The following is a 21,294-nucleotide window of genomic DNA, read 5'->3' as shown; positions in this document are numbered from 1 at the left end:
CCAAAAATTCAGGGGGTCGAAGGCCTACATGATCATTGGAGAGCTTTCTCCGTCTCTATGGCTCTTAAGGGCATGAGCAAGGACATGTTTTCTTATGTCTTTCCCTTGACCTTGGATGCATATCCAAAGTGGTTCAAATCACTAAATAAGGCCAAGCTGAATGACTATGACTACATCAAAAAAGAGTTCCGCAAACAATACATTTATAACAGACAACTTCCCATTGGTCTTTGTGAGTTCGAGTTAACTAAAAGAAACTCCAATGAAGATTTTGGCACCTTCCTTAATAGGTGGAAGAAAACGGCCTGCGCATATGACTAATAGGTCAACTAAAGAGGTACGAGGGTAGAATACGAGCAGAGCGAGAATGACAAACTCATGTAACTGAACACCTCCATTGAAGAACATTGTGAATAGTGTGTGTGTGTGTGCGCGCGCGCGCACGCGCATGTCTGTAAGTGACTATAAAAATAGTGGTTAACAAAATTGTTATCAGGTAAATGTAAACTCAACATGCATTCCTTTTCATATTGGTAAAATAAAAAAAGTTGCAAATCTGGTGGTGAAGCATACACCCAATGCTCAGTGTCGGCATAGATCCGTTAACCCTAATACTAATTTTCTAGTTCTTCAATTGGGAACCCATATGCCTTTCGCACTCACTAAGTTACTGCTTCAATGTGGAATCGTCAAATCAGAGCCGAGGGAGTATGTTTCATGTGTTATTTACTGTTGAGGATCTGCTACTGGATTTTCTTCAAGAGCTACTTTATTCTTTTGATCAAGGTATTTATAAGAAATTCTAGGAGGTATATACCAAGCAAGTCCAATAATCAAGTAATTTGAGAGCAAAAGAATAGAAAGAAGAGCTCAAGAAGACGCGATAAAGGTACACAAAAACCCTATGCATTAATAAATATAATGTATGGAAGTTTGTCTTACACTTAATTGGGAAAAGATCAAGTGCCCATCATCCCAAAAGTTCCAAGTTCATTGATCAGTATTTAATAATTTGGCACAAAATGACTAAAGATAAAATTGCATTAGCAAGAGACTCCAAGGAAGAAAACTTGGACTTTTAGGATCATTGAGTGTCTTCACATTAGTTTATCTTAGCACATTAAAATGAACATATAATTGTATAGTAAATTTTAAAAAAATAATTCATGCAATTTCAGATTACCCTGTTCTTAGGTCGACGCAAGTTAGGAGTAAATTAATTTTGGGCTTTACTTTCTCTACATAGTAAGGACTATGGAAATTCAAGTGGATTATGGAGATACCTACCAATTTTCACTTCATCCACCTACAAATTTTCATTTCATCTTACTGGTGTCAATTATGGTAAAGTTAAGTGCACATAACTACATATATTCACAATGGAAAGGTTAATTTAAGAGCTAGTTGGTATTCCATCTAATTCCTTCATGACTAATTAAATTGATAAACTTTTGAATTTACTAGTAAGTTCACATAAAAAAAGATTGATTTGACCAAGGAAAAACCCTTAATTTCTCAAAACTAAAAAGAAAAAGAAAAATGAATGATAAAATAGAACTTTCCAGCAATACTAGCTGAGAAGTACTCAAATACATGCCCTTTATAACCATCTAATCATATAATTTTCCAAGTTATTAGCATAAATCAATTAACCTTACACCACATTGTTGTTTACTTTTTACCAAAATCAGCTCTTGAATTAAGAACCTAATGAAACCAAACACAAGCTATGTAACTACAATTCTAGTAAAATTAATAAACCCTTTTCTCTCTAAAACCCTTTTCTCTCTAAAACCTCACAAGGGCGTGGAGCAAAGAAAAGTGCACAGAACGGGAAAGGGAAGTCCAAGGGACCTTCTTCGTCGCCGGTTCGGAAAACAAAGTCCGTGGATGAAGTTACAGGGGTTGAGGCAATGAGAATACCAAGTCCGATACGGGAGAATGATCCATCTGAGGAGGATGAGCTAGCTGAAGTAACGGTAGTGAGAACTCCTGTGACAATTGGTGACCAGATTTAACACGCGATGGAAAAGGCAGTCCTGTCTGATTGGCTCAATGTTATTCAATCTGGATCAAAGTCGGCAAGTGCAACACGGTTGTCATGGGCGGAAGGTGTGGAGGGAACTACTACCCCGGTAGGTGTTCTTCCAAATACCAATATTGTTTCTATTGAATCATCGGATATACAAGAGGAGGTTGAATACTGGTCCTCTGCTCTTGTGTGTTATGTACTTGGAGCTAATCCACCATTTTCAGTAATGGAGGGGTATTTTAAGAGAGTTTGGGGTAAACATGGAATAGATAAAATTGTAGGATTGGGGAAGGGTATGTTTATTGTTAAGTTTACATCATTAGAAGCCTGCTTGAAGGTGAATCAGGAGGGATTCCATTTCTTTGACCAGAAGCCTTTGATTACTAAAATGTGGGAAGCTGATATGGAATATGATAGAACAAATGTTGATATATTGCCTATATGGATAAAACTGCCTAGTCTTGCATTTAAGTATTGGGGTGAAAGGAGCTTGTCGAAAATTATGGGGCAAATGGGAAGAATGCTTAAGATGGATGCTGCCACGAAGAGTAAGGAGAGATTAAGTTTTGCTCGAGTAATGGTGGAAGTAAATGTTAAGCAGAGTTTTCCTGATGTTCTAAAGTTTTGTAATGAGCATGGTGTGATAGTGGAGCAGAATGTGGAGTATGAATGGAGACCAACTCATTGTGGCAAATGTGCTAGGATTGGACATGAAGAAGCCCAATGTAGGAAGCAAATAGGGAGGAAAGTGTGGAGGCCTAAGAAGCAAGTAGATGATGATGGATTCACTGATGTGGAAAATCATACTAGAACTAGTACTGTGCAAGAGGTAGTACCTGTACACAATACATTCCAGGTACTACTGGAAGAGAGTGAGAAGGAACTGGGGCCTGCCACTGAGAAGCCAGTGGTGGAGCAAGGAATTGGGGACAGAACAGAAGAGGCTAATGTGGTGAACATGGAGGATAGTGGAGCTGTTAATGTGGTGGAAGAAGGGCGGGGGGTTACACTCCCTCCCCCAAATGGATAATATCCTAATGTGGAATGTAAGAGGCCTAAACAGCAAGATGAAACAACAGGAGGTGAGGAGATTCATTGCTTCACATAACATTAAGCTGTTTAGCCTCTTAGAAACTCGGGTTAAGACTCCAAACTTAGGTGTAGTTTATCTAAATCTATGCCAAGGTTGGTGTTTTACCCATAACAATAGTTGTCATGCAAATGGAAGGATAATGATTGGTTGGTGCCCATTAGCATTCTCTGTGGATATCATTCATATGAATAGTCAATTCATTCATTGCTTTATCAAACCTAGGAATGGTGATGGCTTTGAATGTACATTTGTTTATGGGTTCAATAACCCAAGTAGCAGGAATGAATTGTGGAGTGGATTGAAGAATATTGCAGGGCATATGAAGTCTCCTTGGATCCTAATGGGGGATTTCAATGCTCTTAGTGAGGTTGAAGATAGAGTTGGTTCAACTGTGAGGAATTCAGAGGTGGCTCCTATGAGAGAGTGCTTATTGACCTGTGAGCTTGTGGATGTGAAGGCTTCAGGAAGACATTTCACTTGGAATAATAAACAGGAAGGAAATGACAGGGTGTTTTCCAGAATTGATAGAGTTATTGCCACTCATGACTGGGTGGATAAGTATGATATGGCTGAAGCTTCTTTCTTACCTGAAGGTAATTATGACCATACTCCTATCCTGCTATGCGTGTATCCAGATGAAGCACAGAAGAGACCTTTTAAGTTCCATAACATGTGGTGCAACCATAATTCACTATTGACTACAGTGAGACAAGCATGGGAAGGGAATGTGCAGGGCAGTGCAATGTATAAAGTGTGTATGAAACTGAAGAAAGTGAAGGCTGCATTAAGAAACATGAACAAGGAGGGGTTTGGTGATGTGGAAGCTGCTGTGATTAAAGCTCAACATGAGCTGAATAAGGCCCAAGACTTGCTTCATAGGAACCCTGCTGACAGTGGCTATGGGAAAAGTGAGAAGGAGGCCCTGTTAGCTTTGAAGAGGGCAAAGAAGAACCAATTTGCCTTACTGCAACAACAAGCCAAAATCAATTGGCTCAAGTGTGGTGATGAGAATACTAGAGTCTTTTACCAAGCAATTAAGCAAAGAAGGACCCAAAATAAAATTCATGCCATTAATAGAAGTGATGGCACATGGGTGGACAACAAGAGGGATGTAGAAGTAGCCTTTCTGGAGTACTATGAAAACTTATTTGCAAGAAAAGAGCAAAGGCAGCAGGTTCTAGAGACCCTTATTGACAAAGGGAACAAAATGACAACAAGCCATGTCCAGATTCTTAACAGAGAGTTTACAAAAGATGATGTAAAGAGGATTATTTTTAGTATTCCTGATGAGAAGGCCCCAGGGGCAGATGGTTTTAATAGTAAATTCTTTAAACACTGCTGGGAGATTGTAGGAGATGACATTACAGAAGATGTCCTTGATTTCTTTAGTACAGGCCAATTACTAAAGGTAATCAATGTGACAACCCTCACTATGATCCCAAAGGTGAGATGTCCATAAAATGTGGCTGAATTCATACCAATAGCCTGCTGCACAATACTATACAAGTGCATCACTAAATTGATTAGTGAAAGGCTTAATTTGATCCTACCTGAGGTTGTATCTTGTAAGCAAGGTGCCTTTGTTGCAGGAAGGAGCATATTACATAACATTCTTATATGCCAGGACCTTGTGAAGCTTTATAACAGGAAGACTACTAGGGCTAGTTGTATGATGAAACTGGATTTAAAGAAAGCATATGACACAATAAGCTGGGACTTTATCAGACAAATGCTTACTGGAGTGGGATTCCCTAGTGTTTTTGTGGACAAAATCATGCTTTGCATTACTACTCCTATGTTTTCAATCATGATTAATAGGTCCATGTGTGGTTTTTTCAAGGCTCAGAGAGGGCTGAGACAGGGAGATCCCATGTCTCCTCTAATCTTTGCCCTTTGTATGGACTACCTGGATAGAATCCTTAGCTATTTGAGTTAGTAACAGGGGTTCAAATACCATAGCATGTGCAAAGAGCTCAAGTTGACACACTTGAGCTTTGCTGATGACCTATTACTGTTCTGTCATGGAGACTTCAGGTCCATTTACACACTGCTCCAAGGTGTTCAGATGTTCTCTAATGCATCTGGGTTAGAGGTGAACAAGAACAAATCTGAAGTGTATTATGCTGGGATGGATGATTATGAGATTCAAAGGGTAAAAGCTGTTAGTGGTTTTTCTACTGGCTCTCTTCCATTTAAATACTTAGGGGTAACAATTTCCCCCCTCAAAATGAAACAGAGAGATTGTGTGGAGTTGATCAGCAAAATGGTGGGGAGAATTCGTGTGTGGAGCTCAAGGAATCTCTCTTTTGCAGCTCGCAGCCAACTTGTGAAGAGTGTCCTAATGAGTATTCATGTTTATTGGGGGCAGTTATTCTTATTTCCTAAGAGTATGTTACGAGAGATCAATAGTATTTGTAGAAACTTCCTATTGTCTGGTTCATACAACAATAGCAAACCAGTAGCTGTGGGATGGGAGGATCTTTGCAAGGAGAAGAAAGCTGGAGGGTTAGGCTTTAGAGACATCCATATATGGAATTTGATTGCTGTGAGTAAGTTGGCTTGGTGGGTGGCACAAAAGAAGGACAATTTGTGGGTCAAATGGGTGAGCACTGTTTATATTAAAGAGGCAGCTTGGGATTCATATGAGGCTCCTATTACAACTAGCTGGGCTTGGAAGCACATCTGTAGAGCTAAAAATGATCTTCATGAGAAACTGGGGGTAGTCAGTGGCTGAGCAATACATCTTTTAGTATCAAGAAACATTATAATGAAGTACACATCACTACAACTCATCAGCAATGGAGCCATTGTGTTTGGAACAGATTTTCTATTCCTAAGCACATATTCATCATGTGGATGGCTGTGAGGGAGAGGATTAAAACTAGTGTGAGACTCAAAAAGATGGGCATTAGTGATAATGAGAATTGCCAAATCTGTGCTCAACATATTGAAAATACTGCACATTTATTCTTTGGATGTGAATTTAGTGACAGATGTATCAGACAGGTTGCAGCTTGGTTTGGTATTGGCTGGAGTGCTAGGAACTTACCTCAGACTTGCAGGTGGATTCGTAGCAAATACAGAGGGTCTAGATTCAGGAGCCAGGTAGTTATGGCAGCTATTGCAGCTACTGTTTATCTGATTTGGTGCAATAGGAACAAAGCTTTCTGGGAAAACATTGTTAATTATGTTGATAGTACAGTTAAACATATTAAGTTCATTGTAAAAAATAGAGCTGTGCAGCTTATAGGAAGAAAAGTTAAAGAAGAAGATAGGAAGTGGATTGAGGAGTTGTAATTAGCTGGGCATGTCCAGTTGTTTTTGGGGGTAGCTGATTTGCTGCTCCATTAGGTGTATTGGTTGTTTGGTTAATCTTACTACTTATTTACCAAAAAAAAAAAAAAACTACAATTCTAGAATTAACCGTGATTTCAAGTAAGCTTGCAAATAAGAGCTATTGTAAACTAGGAGACAACATAAGGATCAAATAAAGGCCAAAAAACTGTAACTCTATTTAACAAGTTTGACTCCAGCAAACCAGGTAAATCTAAACCTCTCTTTTACATCGTCTGACTTCAAATCTGGACCTGGTAAGCTTGTACGCAACACAGTATGAACGAGGAATGTTCTGCATCAACATGAATGACATCATTTACAAAATTCATCATATTCGAAAAATACAAACAAATATATGTACAATATTAGATCAAAGAGGGTGAAAAAGAGTAGTGTAGATACTGCATAAGAGAATTTGAATTTAACAACATAAATGACACCAACTCAAATCTATTGTTGCACTCTCGCTACTATTATTATTCTCATGCATTAGCTTTAGGTATAAAGAAATTCAAGCACAAACACTACAAAAGTTAAAGGCGTGCAAGGAAAATGCAGGACATCAGTTAGCTATTTTCTGGTCAATTGAAGTATAAAAAATCTAGGAGAAAAGAAAACAAATGTTGGAAGAAAATTCATTGATACCAAACAACTTTCACAAGAGGTGTTATGGCACATAACTTCTGAAACAACAAAAATCCAACTAAATCTTCTGAAATAAGTTTAGTAGCAGCAAGACATTCAATTTTATATTTTCTCAAAAAAATTGCGGAGCAACTTACCTAGCAAAATTAGCAACTTCATATCCACATACACCTCAAAACAATCACAAACAGGAAAATAAGACACCAAAACTAAACCAAAATCATGAAAGGTTATAACCATCAATTCGCAAAACCTAAAATAGACGCACGAAAAGAAATTTGAGGTATAGGAGTACATCACAAAAAGACTTGTTTAAACAATCAAACTATTACAAATGAATAACACAGCAAGAAATAACAATGGAAACACACCAGATTTTTCTCCTTCACTGCTCTACATTGGGAGCTCAGGTTAGAACTAATTCATATTATTTGAGAGAGTATTTACAAACGCAGAATGCTATATTTTCTGAATGAATGAAACTACTACATCAAGTGTTCTATTTATACAATAATGAGATAAGAAAAACTAGCTAATAACAGAAAGAAAAAGGGGCTAACAAACTAACTGAATTACAAGCTAACTGAAAATATCAGTAACAAACTTAATAACTACTTTATGCTGAGCTGACACAGTTGGTTGTCATCAGGATCAGGTGGCTGTAGCTGTGGCTGCTGCTGCTGATCACATTCTGTGATGTTATATTTAACACCCCCCCTCAAACTACGCAAGGCATCAACCATGCCAAGTTTGGATAAAAGATATGTAAATTGTTGTGAAGGCAAATTTTTTGTAAATACATCAGCAAGCTGAGATGTGGTAGGCAAGTATGTAAGTTGCAACAAACCTTCTAGGATTTTATCTCTACTGAAATGCACATCAATTTCTATGTGCTTAGTTCGTTCATGATGAACAAAATTCTTAGCTATGTGTATGGAACTCTGGTTGTCACAATGTAATGTGACTGGCTTGAGCTTAGTTACACCCAACTCTTCAAGAAGACGCACAAGCCATGTAACTTCACTAGCTGCTGCTGACATAGCTCTGTATTCTGCTTCAGAGGAACTTTTGGATACTATGCCTTGTTTCTTAGATTTCCAACTTACTGGAGACTTTCCCAAAAGAAGTACATAACCTGAGATTGATCTTCGTGAATCTAAACATGCTCCCCAATCTGAGTCTGAATATGCTTGCAATGTTAAGTGATCTGATGCATTCAATAAAATTCCTTGGCCCAGGGTTGAGGCCACATATCTAAGAGCATGAGCAAGGGCTTCATAATGTGGAATTCTAGGAGCTTGAAGAAACTGGCTCAGATGTTGGATAGTGTAGGCTAAGTCTGGCCTTGTATGTGTAAGAAAATTCAACTTACCTACCAAACACCTGTAGGTACTAGGATCTTCATATAAATCACCTTCTTCTGCAGAAAGTTTTTAAGGAAGTGGTGTAGCAACTGCTCTTGTATTGTGTATCCCAGCTGTAGCAAGAAGCTCTTTTGTAAATTTCTTCTGAGTAAGGCAAATACCAGATTTCAAATAGCCTATTTCAATACCCAAAAAGAAACTGAGCTTCCCAAGATCCTTAATACTAAACACATGATCCAAGTGAGTTTTAATGTCATGTATAACATCCAAATCATCTCCTGTGATGATTATATCATCAACATATACTGCTAAAATTGTGATATGACCATGTGTATGCTTGATGAATAATGAGTAATCATTTTTTTACTGTTGAAAACCTTTAAGCAACAGCTCCCCCACAAGCTTGGCAAACCATTGCCTACTAGCTTGTTTAAGTCCATATAAGGATTTGACAAGCTTGCACACTTTCTTAGAAGAATTATCCATTCCCTCTGGAACTGTCATATACACTTCCTCCTTGAGGTCTCCATGTAAAAATGTGTTGTTGACATCAAGTTGAAACAAATCCCAGCGCTTGCTAGCAGCTAATGCAATCAAACATCTAACTGTTGTCATCTTTATGACTGGTGAGAAAGTTTCTTCATAGCTATGCCCCACTTTTGATTGTAACCTTTTGCCACTAAACGAGCTTTGAACCTCTCAATACTACCATCTGATTTCTGCTTGATTTTATACACCCATTTACAGCCTATAGGCTTCTTTCCAGGTGGAAGATCAACTAAGAGCCATGTGTTATTCTTTTGTAATGCAGAAAGTTCCTTATCCATTGCTTCTATCCATCTAGGATCATTAACAGCCTCTTTATAAGACACAGGTTCAATGAGCAACTCAGTAGTAGAGATTAAGGCTTGATGGTTAGGAGGTAAAGAGTTATAAGCAACAAAGGCACACCATTGATTATTGGAAGAAGCTGTGTTACATACAAAGTCAGATAGGTGTGTAGGAGGAAGAATAGTTCTAGAACTTCTTCTAACTGGAAGTGGAGAACTAATATCAATCAAATTATCAATATCATTGTGAGAAACAGAAGAAGATGGAAGAGAAACAGTAGGAGGAGAAGAAGTAATAGAGGGAGAAGGTGGTATAGTAGAAGATGTATCAGGCTGTGATGGTGGAGTGTCAGTAGTGTAAAAAATATCTGGTATGTCATCATGAGAGATTGGTGTGTAATTTGTGGAAATAGGTAGAAAGAATTGAAAAATGGAAGAAGAATCTTTGTAGTGGTATGGAAAATGTTGTTCATGAAAAACAACATCTCTTGAGATAGTAATCTTGAATGTATGTAGGTTAAGAACTTTGTATGCTTTATGACCACTAGGATAGCCAAGAAACACATGAGGGACAACTTTAGGATGAAATTTAGATCTATTATGTGTAGGTGTGGACACAAAGCATAGGCAACCAAAGACCCTTAAGTGATCTAGGTTAGGAATTTCTCCATATAGCTTCTCATAGGGGTTAACATTATGTAGAACAGGTAAAGGCATTCTATTCATGAGATGTACTGCACACAAAACACATTCACCCCAGTACTTGGCAGGAAGCTTTGCTTGGAAGAATAATGCTCTTGAAACCTCCAAAATATGCATATGTTTTCTCTCAACAACTCCATTTTGTTGAGGTGTATCAGGGCAACTTCTTTGATTGACAATACCTTTGCTCAAATAAAATTGTTTCAAGATACCCTCACATAATTCAGGGGCATTATCAGTTCTAACAAATTGAACAACAGCCTGAAAATGTGTTTCAATATATTGCATAAACTGAGGAAAAACAGTAACAACATCTGATTTATTATGAAGTAAAAACACCCATGTCATCCTAGTGAAATCATCAACTATTGTAAGAAAGAATATACATCCATGAGTTGTTTGAACTCTATATGCACCCCATACATCTACATATAACATTTGAAAAGCAACAGTAGTTTTTATACTGCTAGAAGGAAAACAGACTCTAGGTTGCTTAGCTGCAGGACAAATTTGACATAAGCAATCTAAAGTTGTCTTGCTATCAAGTGTGGGTAGGATGTGATGTAGTTGACCAACTAGTAAGTGACCCAACCTAAGGTGCCAAAGCTTGGTTTTATTTGCATCATTTACATTCATCAATGCTGTTGAGACACCTGATTCTGAGCTGGACAAAGGTGTTAAGGAAACATCCAAGTAATACAGACCATTCTCCAATTTACCAAGAAGTTGTGGCCTCGTTGAAAGGCCCTGTATGTAACAAGTATTGTAATCAAACACTGCAGAACACTTCAAGTCTTTGCACATTCTAGGAATAGAAACAAGATTGAACTTGAAATCTGGTACAAATAACACATCATGCAGCTTTATACCATTTTTCAAATCTATATTTCCAATATGTGTGACTTTTACTTTACTCCCATTAGGAATTGTTATAAATTGCTCTTTAGATGCAACTTTGTATGATGAAAACATAGACAAATCATAGCACATATGATCACTTGCTCCACTATCAACTATCCATGATGTTTTAAGAATAGAAGTGAAACAATGTGTACCTGCCACATGTGCTGAGGATGTAGTTTGATCCTCTGTAGATTTTTGTTGATTCATCATTTGTATGAACATATCATACTGGCTTGGTGTGTATGATACAGAGTGTTTCACATCTTCTCTGTCATCATTGCAAGCTACAGCAGCCCTTTTCTTGAACTGATTAGCTGGATGATTGGCTGGATAACCAACAAGCTTGTAGCATTTCTATTTAGTGTGTCCAGTCATGTGACAATGATCACAATAGAGATTATTATTCCATCTCTTATTTTCTCCTCCAAACCTCTGTCTATCTAAATTGTAGTTGTTATTGCTGCTATAAGAACTATTGTAGTTCTTATTTCTGTCTGCATATTCCCCAAATTTCTTCTTATATACAGCAAATGCCATGTTATCTTCATTTCCATTGTACTGATGAGAGAGTTGTTTGTGCTTCTCCTCTTGCATTAACAATCTGTAGGCTTGAGATATCATAGGCAGTGGTGACATCATTAATATACTACCTCTTATGACTTCATAGCCATCATTTAACTTCATCATGAATTCAATCAACCTTCTATCTTGCTGAGATTTGAGCAACTTTCTTGTGATTGTACATGTGCAATTTTTACACTCACATTGAGGTATAGGATCAATTGAGTCAAGTTGATCCCATAGCATCTTCAACTTAGTATAATAAGTTGAGATATCATCTTGCCCTTGTTTAAGATCATTCAAAGACTGTTTGAGAGAGAACAATTGAGTTCCAGATGACTGACCATATCTTTCTTCAAGATTGGTCCAGATTTCATGTGCTGTTCTAAAATACAACACACTTCTTGCAATATTCTGATCTAATACTCCAAGCAACCAAGAAATCAGCACATTGTTACACCTTTCCTATGCATTAAAAACAGGACTAGAAAGTAGAGGTTTAGTGATTGTACCATCTACAAATCCTAGTTTGTTTTTGGCAGATAGACTAATCAACATAGAACGCCTCCAATCAGTATAAGATCTTCCATCAAATTGAAGAGAAATTAACTTCATTCCTGGATTATCTGAAGGATGTATATAGTAAGGAGAAGTAGGATTTTGTATGTTTTCAGTAGCATTTTCAGTAGCAGATGCTTCAGTAGAAGAAGACATTTTATAGATCTCAATTGATCTTAAGATAACAGGAATTATGGAGAAAAAATCACAGATTAGGCAAAGAACACAGAAGATTTAAGAATCAATCTGAGAATTTATCAAGAAAGAAGATGAAGATTGTGAAAATTATCACAGATTATGCAAAGAACACAGAAGATTTAAGAATCAATCTGAAAAATTATCAAGAAAGATGATTGTGAAAAATTATTTTTCACAGATTCGATCAATATTAAGCACCTGGTGCTCTGATACCATGTTACAAATGAAAAACACAGCAAGAAATAACAATGGAAACACACCAGATTTTTCTCCTTCACTGCTCTACATTGGGAGCTCAGGCTTAGAACTAATTCATATTATTTGAGAGAGTATTTACAAATGCAGAATGCTATATTTTCTGAATGAATGAAACTAACTACATCAAGTGTTCTATTTATACAATAATGAGATAAGAAAAACTAGCTAATAACAGAAAGAAAAAGGAGCTAACAAACTAACTGAATTACAAGCTAACTGAAAATATCAGTAACAAACTTAATAACTACTTTATGCTGAGCTGACACAGTTGGTTGTCATCAGGATCAGGTGGCTGTAGCTGTGGCTGCTGCTGATCACATTCTGTGATGTTATATTTAACCCAAACACAATCAATTCACACCCACAAATATAATCAATCAAGAAAAAAAACAATAATAGAAAATTACCAGCCAACCAATGTCTAGTAGCAACGTAAACATCAAGGCGGCTGATCCACCATGTATTCTGGAACCAAACAAACCTTCCATCCATCAACTTGCCAAACCTCACAAACAGACAAAGACCAAGAAGATAACAAAACTGCAAAACTATAAAAAAAAATAGAATCAAACAAAATAAAATATTAGATTAAATTTTACAAAATTCAGAAAAAAGGACGAGAAAGGAAACAAACCTGCTAATTGCAGAACGCAATAGCGAATTGAAGAGTGAAGTGAGCGAAGTGATGAACTTGAATCGCTTCTTCAAGCATAGTAATCAACTCATCATCGAACCAGCCCATGCTACAACAGTACAACGTAAATCGCGGCCTAGGTTAAGAGAAAGCAAAACTTTTCATTTAGGAATCAGCAACATACGAGGTTTTCCTAATAAATTAAAATCTAGGGTTTTAGATGAATAATTTGTCTCTCAATTCTTCCTCTATCTTCGACTGTCAACAATTATTTTAAACCCTAGAATTTATTCGATTAATTTAGAAAAACTTAGAAATTAGGAGATAATAAAACCTGAAGGATTTAGGAGGTTGATTCAACCAATTGAACTACGGAGAACTTGAGTGAGGTTATTGAAACCATTTGAGAGAGCGGGAACTTGGGAACGAGGGACAACAAAGGGAGGGATGGTGGAGGTTTCAACTGAGAGAGGGTGCAGTTTAGAGAGCGGGGACTTCGGAGGGAGGGTCCAGGGTAAACAAAAAAGAGAGGGAAGGCCTAATGTCTTGATGAGTGTCGAAAATTATTTAGTACGTACAATGCGATATTTCATTAATTGAGGGAGGTCCCAAATGCTCGAGTTGACTAGCTATCTTAAATGATCCGGTTGACTAATCAATCTGATCATTAATGAATTTTTTATTAAACTTTCACAAATGCTTAGGTTGACAAGTCAACCAAAGCATTTGATAAGTAGTACAAGTAGTTTTTTCCACTAGTGTTTTCTATCTTTTCAAAAAAAAATAAGTTCTTATAGATATGCCTAGATTTTTTCCGATCTAAGGATAAACTTTTAGACATATGCTTTTACGGACCTTACACTCGAATATGAATTCTCTTAGAAAACTCGTACTTTCAAACACAAAAAAAAACACATAATTTCAAATACATAAACTCATATTTCAATTGATTTTCAGGCTTCACGATTGCTTGTCCTAAATATTTTGCTAACTTCCTGCGATATTTTCTTTTCTTTCATTTTTATTTCTTTATATGTACATAATATTTTTTATGCCTGATTGCAATAATTCTCCCGTTGTATTTTGTTGTTAAGCAAGACCTAAATAAATGTTCTGACTAAATCAGATAATATGGATAACCTGCTAGGAACCTAGTAATCTGATTGTTAAATCACATGTCACTAAATAATTTGTCTTTTTATGTGTTTCCTAAACCAACCTAGATTAATTATTTTTACGGTGTAGAAAAAACTTTATGATTATTCTTTTGCATAAAATTTGTAATGAATCGGTATTTAGTAGAGGTCAACAATGGGTAATATAGTTCCTAATTATATTGTATCCTCACCCTCGAACTCAATCTTTGGTTCACTTTGACCATCTATGGAGTCATGATTGGGAAATATACATTGGATGTGTCCCTAAGATGTCCCTTCCGTTTCAATATCCAATTAGGTTTATGATTCTTTCTTTTGAAAAATTGTTGGCGACTTCAAAAATATATTTTAAATAAAACCTTAACCAGGGGTAGTCGAATAAACGCGCTCACAACTCGTGTAGGCATTAAAGGAATTAAAAAATCCACTCCTACGATCACAAAATGGGTCTCTCTACCACCCTCAATCCAGTGGTCAAGCGGAGATATCTAATAGAGAGGTCAAGCTCATTTTGGAGAACACGGTGAACCGATCTCGAAAGAATTAGTCTTCCAAAGTGGACGATGCATTGTGGGCCTACCACATGGCTTACAAAACCCCTATTGGCATGACACCTTACAAGCTTGTCTATGGAAGATTATGTCAATTTACTGTGGAATTGGAGCACAAGGCTTATTGGGCCATCAAGGCTTTGAATTTTGACCTTCATGCTTGGGGTGGAAGAATGATGCTTGAGGTCCATGAGCTTGAAGAGCTTAGGAGGGATGCCTATAAGAGTGGGCGGGTGTATAAAGAGAGAACAAAGGCTTGGCATGATCAACGAATCATGAAAAGGGAATTCAAAGTTGGTGACAAAGTCCTTTTGTTTAATTCAAGATTGAGGTTATTTTCGGGCAAGCTCAAATCAAGGTGGAGTGGTCCATTCATCGTGCATCAAGTATTCTACATGGTGCGGTCGAGATTTGCAGCGATGCAAAGGGATGCTTCAAGGTGAAAGAGAAAATACTCAAGCTATATTATTGATAGGCGTGTCGCGCACCTAACAAAAATAAATAACCTAACTAATCCTCCTAACTATGTAGTAGGGTAAGTCAGAGTCGATCCCACAGAGAGAAAGTTGTTCTATGATTAGTCCTTAAATAATGGTAAGACTAAAGGATGTTAATATCAATGATCGTCGAATCAACTATACTAATCAATATATAAATAAAAGACTCTACAGTTAAGTATCCCCACTAGCACGAAATAATACAAATAATTTCTACCCAAACTAATAAATTAAATGTTCACAAGGAAAAGTACACCCTATAAAGTACCATAGACCTCTCCCGAGTATCTATGGCTTCTCTAATATGCAATCAAGCCTACTCCCGTGGAATCATGCAAATTAAAGACATTAAACACGGCACTTTAACTTCCTAACAATCCATTCTACCTATTCCCGTGGAGAACTTCATGCCCTTAATTGAAATACTCAAATCCGTCAAAATCCAACTCCCGTTGTGATCAAGACAATGGAATCATAGCAATACTAGTTATCCCTAATCTAGTATTGGAATATGCACAATCAATTAAGCAAGAACAATTAACAATTAATATGAGAATTTAAAGAAACAATCATGAATTAAATCATACTAGGGTTTAACTTAACCATAGATAAAAGAAACTACTCTATCATGAAATAAATAATGAAATCTAAAACTATGAAAGAAAACATAATCAAAGAAATCAATGAAAGAAACTAATGAAACTCATGAATTAATGAAGAAGAATAAAAACTAGGGTTTACTCTAAAAACTAGAGAGAAAGAGAAGAAGAGAGAAAAACTAAACCCTAAAACCTAAAAAAGAAATAACGTGAGAGGGGGGAGGAGAGAGAAAAAGAATGAAAACCTATCTAAATAAATATTCAATCACCTAATATGACTTGGAAAGTAATTTACAAGATAAGGAAAGTCTTAAATAAATCATTAATAGGCGGATTAGTGATCCGCGCGTACACGTGGCAGATTCCAGCAGAAACAGTGCAATCTTCCGAAAGGCATAACTCCTTGACTAGAAGTCTCCTCGGGGCGTGCCACCTATCATTGGAAATATATTCAAGTTTAGTTTCCAAATCTGATGGAATTACTCGATTTTAAGAAGCACATCAAAAGTTATGATCAGAAGAGTAGACATGACTCCTTTTTCACATTTCTTCCAATGATTTTCCGCTTCGTTTTCGCTCAAATTCGTACTATAAATATCTATGACGATCCTTATGCATTGTAGATTCCTTCCAAGTGCTCCTAATCCTCAAGCTTAATTAATCATACTCCAAATATATCCTCAATGCCTGAAATTCATCAAAAACAAGAAAACATACCGAATAGGAGTAGAAAAATATAACTTAAGAATATAATGCATCAATGAACCTAAATATGAAACTAAATGCTCTAAAATGCAACCTAAATGCAACTAAAAACTATATATAAATATGACTTATCAATTATGATGGTCACCCATTCAAAAAGCATACTCTATTGCACTTGAGGACTACTCCCTCTGAATGATTGAAGATTTATGGTAGTCAAGATAATGACTTAAAACAAGCGCTTAGCGGGAGGTTACCCATTTTTCTCACTTACTTTTATTTCTTTCTTTTCTTTTTAGCTTTGATTTACTTGGAACGATGGCTTTGCACATATTATTATGATTTTCAAAATGCTTGTTGTGGTGATTTTGTGACTTAGGTATGTTTAGGATTGATTTGGAGAGCTTTGGAGCAAAGAGAAGCAAAGAGGAAATGAAAAAGGAGTAACTTGGAGATGACCTGATGGTTAGGTCCCCTGACCCGCCCGGGTTGTAAAAAAGAGGATCGAAAACGCAACTGATGGTGTGACCCGCCCAGGTTGGTAGTCACCCGATCGACCTGAGTGCTCGGGTGTGGTGACCCGCCCAGGTCGGGCCGTTAGTTGGCAACATGAGGGGGGCCAATTTTTTTTAACTACTCTCATTCTTTTTTCAGTCTTCCTTGATCTTCAACCTCTCAACTCTCTCTAAAACCTAAACTCGTAATAACTCACTCAAATCACCCATCTCACCACTCAAAAACTTAATATCCCTCACAAATATTTATCCTCATCAACTTTCCTCCACAAATTTTAACTTTTTCTCCTTCAAAAACCCCATCTCCACCATTTTTTCACCATTTTCTCTCTCCTCAAGAATTTTACCATAATTCTCAAATTAATCATCTTCCACCCAAATTTTTTTACAACTTCTTCCTAAAACTTCATTCCCCTCCCATTTCTCTCATAAAAAACTCAAAAAAAATCACTTTTTTCCACCCACACCACATTGTTACGGAATTTTAAATTGTGAGGAACAAGGATTTCAAGGCATGGAGAGGAGGCAATCAAAGCAGAGTAGGCAAGTGGGACAAGCTAGCTCAAGCCAACAAACGCAAGGGGAAAACTTCTTGAGGCTTCAAAGCCCCGGTGAGTTACATGATACTGAATTCCCCTTTCTTATATTTGATGGTTTCGAGGACTTTAATAGATTCCAATCCCTTAAGGCTAAGGAATTCACCCCCACCCATTTTGTTGATGAGACCTTATTATCATTATGCGGGATACGGGGGTGTTAATAATATAATTGATGGTTTGGATATGAAAAAAATGTTAATGATGAGAAAGAAAACTTTTAAATGCATAACACTTGAATTTTTAAGCTCTTTGGAAGTAACCTGGGAGCATCGGCTTGCATGCTCAACTGGAGTCGAAGCCAAAGCCATTTTAGGTTAGGGAATGTTGCTCATTCTATGGTTATTGCCAATTTTGCTGAAATTTTTGACTTGAAAATTTGATTGAGCACTACTCCATCACCTTCTTTCAATCTTTTTTATTGTTGGTGTAACATAATTGGGGCAAAGAAAATGCAAATGACTCACTTATCCACCAACCGGCTATCCGGTACTTCTGCGAGTTTTTGGGAAAGACTATCTTTGGGAGAAAGGATAACTCAAAGGTAAGTCAGTCTGAACTTATGATCATAGGTTCTTACCTATGGGATAAGAAGAAGCTGAATCTACCTTTGATGTTCGCCCATCACCTCCAAAGGGTAGGCACCCCAAAGACTCACGGACGTGGGTCGATTGTTGTGGGCGGTTTGTTTACCCACATTGTTGAGCACTTTAGACCATCGAGGTCCCAGGGCCGATCCTCAAAAACCAATAACACCAACAAGATGCGCATTAGTTTATTGTGACTGTAATCCATTTCCTGGAAGATTGATAAAATGTCTTCAATTTAACTTCCAATCTCCACATCAACTAGATCAAAACAAGGCAAGCCAATTATCTCATCCTGGAAACCGCGGAAGAAGGCAAGGAGATCCGTATACTAAAGGCGGGATCCCCATGACCTCACCTCCTCCTCTTCCGCCCCTCCCCCTCCTCCTCCCTAACCCTATCCCACATATGTTCCCGACTATGCCCCTATTTATGCCCGTATAGATAGGCGGTTCGATAGTTTTGAACAAAGACCAACCCCCTTCCGACAAGAGATGCGAGAGAGTTTTACCCCCGTCTTGTAATTCTTTCATGATAACAACATGGTCCCTCCCGGCACCCCCTACCCCTCTTATATGCAACCCACTCCTCCCCTTGAGGGGGGAGATGACCTAGACCCTTGAGTTGGTCTCTCCCACCCCTCCCCCCTCCCTGCTTGTTCTTCCTTTCACACTGCGGACGATGTTTGGTTTGCCTTGGGTGGGGGGGGGGGTATTTTCATTGTTTGGGTAGTTTTTACTTTACGGGGTAGGTGTTAGGAGATCCTAGTTGCTATTTTGATTGAATTATTGTTTGTGATGGTGATGTGTCATGATCCCATTTCTATTAATTTTTTACTTTCTTTTAAAAAAGAAGATAAGAAAAACAAATAGAAGTTTTAGCTTGAGTAATGTTTTGACTTCCTTGCTCAAGGAAGATGCTAGTTGATGATGTATGTAGATTCCTTGGTTTGATTTTACTTTATATGCACGCTATGCGTGCGAAGTAGTTTATGTAGTTAAATTATTCCATACTTGCATCTAACTCTTTCTATATAAGTTTTGGATTTTATGTATATGCGTGTGAAATCATAATCGGATGTATATTAGTTGCATAATTACATCTTGTATTATTTTAAGGAAAAATTATCTACAAAATTAGCCTACGAAAAAAATCTCTATAATGTAACAATATAATAACAAATATAGTAAATGAAATATCTAGTGTTTCAACTATGAAATTTGCCTTCATAAACTTGGTTAACCGCAGCCCAATCGACCTGCAGCACATAGCTAACTGTATAAGAATGTCTCGGATTGAAGTCTTGCATTAGTGGAGGTATGATCCCACAGAAGGTTTTGTATCCAAGTATTGAGACCGATATTCCTATGACTCGTTTGCGTCCATTTGGCTGCAGTAACACAAACAATTGTGCATTTATTTTCAAGGGTGAGATATGGGATTTGAAATTATGCAATGTATCCAAATGCAATGTGAGCTAGTTTGTAATATACGGAGAACCTGTTGAAGTATTAATGTAAAAAAATTAATTTTTCTATATATTAGAATTAGGTTGATTATTTAAATAAATTTTGATGGCGATTAATTTTGATATAATTAATTACCCAGATTAGCAATTAAAATCATAGAATTGCATAATTTACATTATACAAATCACTTAAATAAGTAAACTTTACAAAAACTGAACTAGAACTGGCTATAAAAAGAGCACGCAGTACCAAGGATAGAAGTAAGTTGTTTGTTATGATGTACACAGAGGCTTTGTATGCCATCTGGTTGCAGAGAAATGCTAAAGTGTTTAGAGAGTCAGATGTAAATCCCAATCAAGTTGTTAGAAGTATCATATTTAGAGTTGCAGTTAGATGTAGTGAGAAGCAAAAGCAAATGCTAGTGATGTAAGCAATTGCTTTAGTTTTTTTGGGTGGCATTAGGAGTAGTCTGTTACTCTAATGTTGTTGCTTGTACCACATTTTTTTTGGTTATCAATAACAATTTTGAATTGCCAAAAAAAAAAATTACTTAAATGAGTAAACTTTACAAAAACCAAAAAAAATAACTTACAAACTACAACCAATACACTACAACGTCAATACATACTCACAAAAATTTGACTTGAAATCCAAGTGTCCAGTTTCTTAACAATATATGAAGTAGTATACTTAATTAAAAAATCAACTAAAAAATTATAATATTAGAAATCATAGATAAATTCAATAGATTAAAATTTCTATTTTGTTCATAAAATTTAACTTTGAAAATTTAAAAAAAAATAAAAAAAGACTGGTGAGAGACTTAAGTTACAGAGACTAAAGCAATTAAATTTTGTAACTAAAAACAATTATACTTTGTATGTCTAATGTTCAAATTCTGATTTTTACATACGTCGAAAAAAATCGAGTTTCTATCTTGAAAAAAATTTAAGCACGCATCGCGTGCAAAAAAATGCTAGCTCACATTGCAAGGGTGAGATATGCGTGCAAAATCGCTAACAAAATTAATTTAATTGCCAAATTTCATTTAGTATTATCATAGAAAAATTATTTACAAAATTTTCCTAAAGAAGAACATATTCATAGTCAACGGTGTAATAATATATACAATTTAGCAATGTAGTTTCTTTGTCTAAAATTTTTCACATGCGATTGTGAAGGTGGATTAAAATACATCATTATTTTTTACATCAACCTAATTCTAATATATATAGTAATTTATAATCCTTATTAATACATATGTTGATAACTTCATTTCTATATTTATTTATAAAATCACTCCATCTAGTTTTACTTGTAACTTGGTTAAAAAACAAATCAACAGTAGTCACATTAAAGAATAAGCAAGAGATAAGTTTGATGTTGAGCAAAATGGTAACAATTTTTTTTGAGATGGAAACAGTATTGGATGAATTTTAATTCCCCACAAAGATTGAAGTTTTTTAAAAAATGAATTATATATGATTTCTTTACAAAATTATAC

At 36.4% G+C, this 21,294-nt stretch overlaps 2 protein-coding genes and 1 long non-coding RNA gene across 3 annotated transcripts; 2 read left to right on the top strand and 1 right to left on the bottom strand.

Moving 5' to 3' along the window:
* Positions 1 to 3,264: 3,264 nt before the first annotated feature.
* Positions 3,265 to 5,859, top strand: LOC125493579 (uncharacterized). Its single transcript, XM_048637044.1, has 3 exons — positions 3,265 to 4,569; positions 4,750 to 4,943; positions 5,160 to 5,859. The coding sequence occupies exons 1-3, from the start codon at positions 3,265 to 3,267 to the stop codon at positions 5,857 to 5,859; spliced, it is 2,199 nt and encodes a 732-aa protein (XP_048493001.1).
* A 6,584-nt stretch (positions 5,860 to 12,443) lies between these two features.
* On the bottom strand, positions 12,444 to 13,658 carry LOC104883201 (uncharacterized). Its single transcript, XR_007269888.2, has 3 exons — positions 13,449 to 13,658; positions 13,115 to 13,223; positions 12,444 to 13,028 (listed from the first exon to the last, which is right to left on the bottom strand). It is a non-coding gene; the product is annotated as an uncharacterized LOC104883201 (long non-coding RNA).
* A 1,196-nt stretch (positions 13,659 to 14,854) lies between these two features.
* LOC130590195 (uncharacterized) lies at positions 14,855 to 15,265 on the top strand. The gene has a single exon (XM_057392227.1). The coding sequence runs from the start codon at positions 14,855 to 14,857 to the stop codon at positions 15,263 to 15,265; it is 411 nt and encodes a 136-aa protein (XP_057248210.1).
* The last annotated feature ends 6,029 nt before the right edge of the window (positions 15,266 to 21,294 follow it).

This window comes from Beta vulgaris, chromosome 9 (assembly GCF_026745355.1).
Source record: "Beta vulgaris subsp. vulgaris cultivar EL10 chromosome 9, EL10.2, whole genome shotgun sequence".
In the NCBI taxonomy this organism is placed as follows: domain Eukaryota; kingdom Viridiplantae; phylum Streptophyta; class Magnoliopsida; order Caryophyllales; family Amaranthaceae; genus Beta; species Beta vulgaris.
Note: the sequence above shows the minus strand (reverse complement) of the source record. Positions and strands in the feature narration are given on the sequence as shown.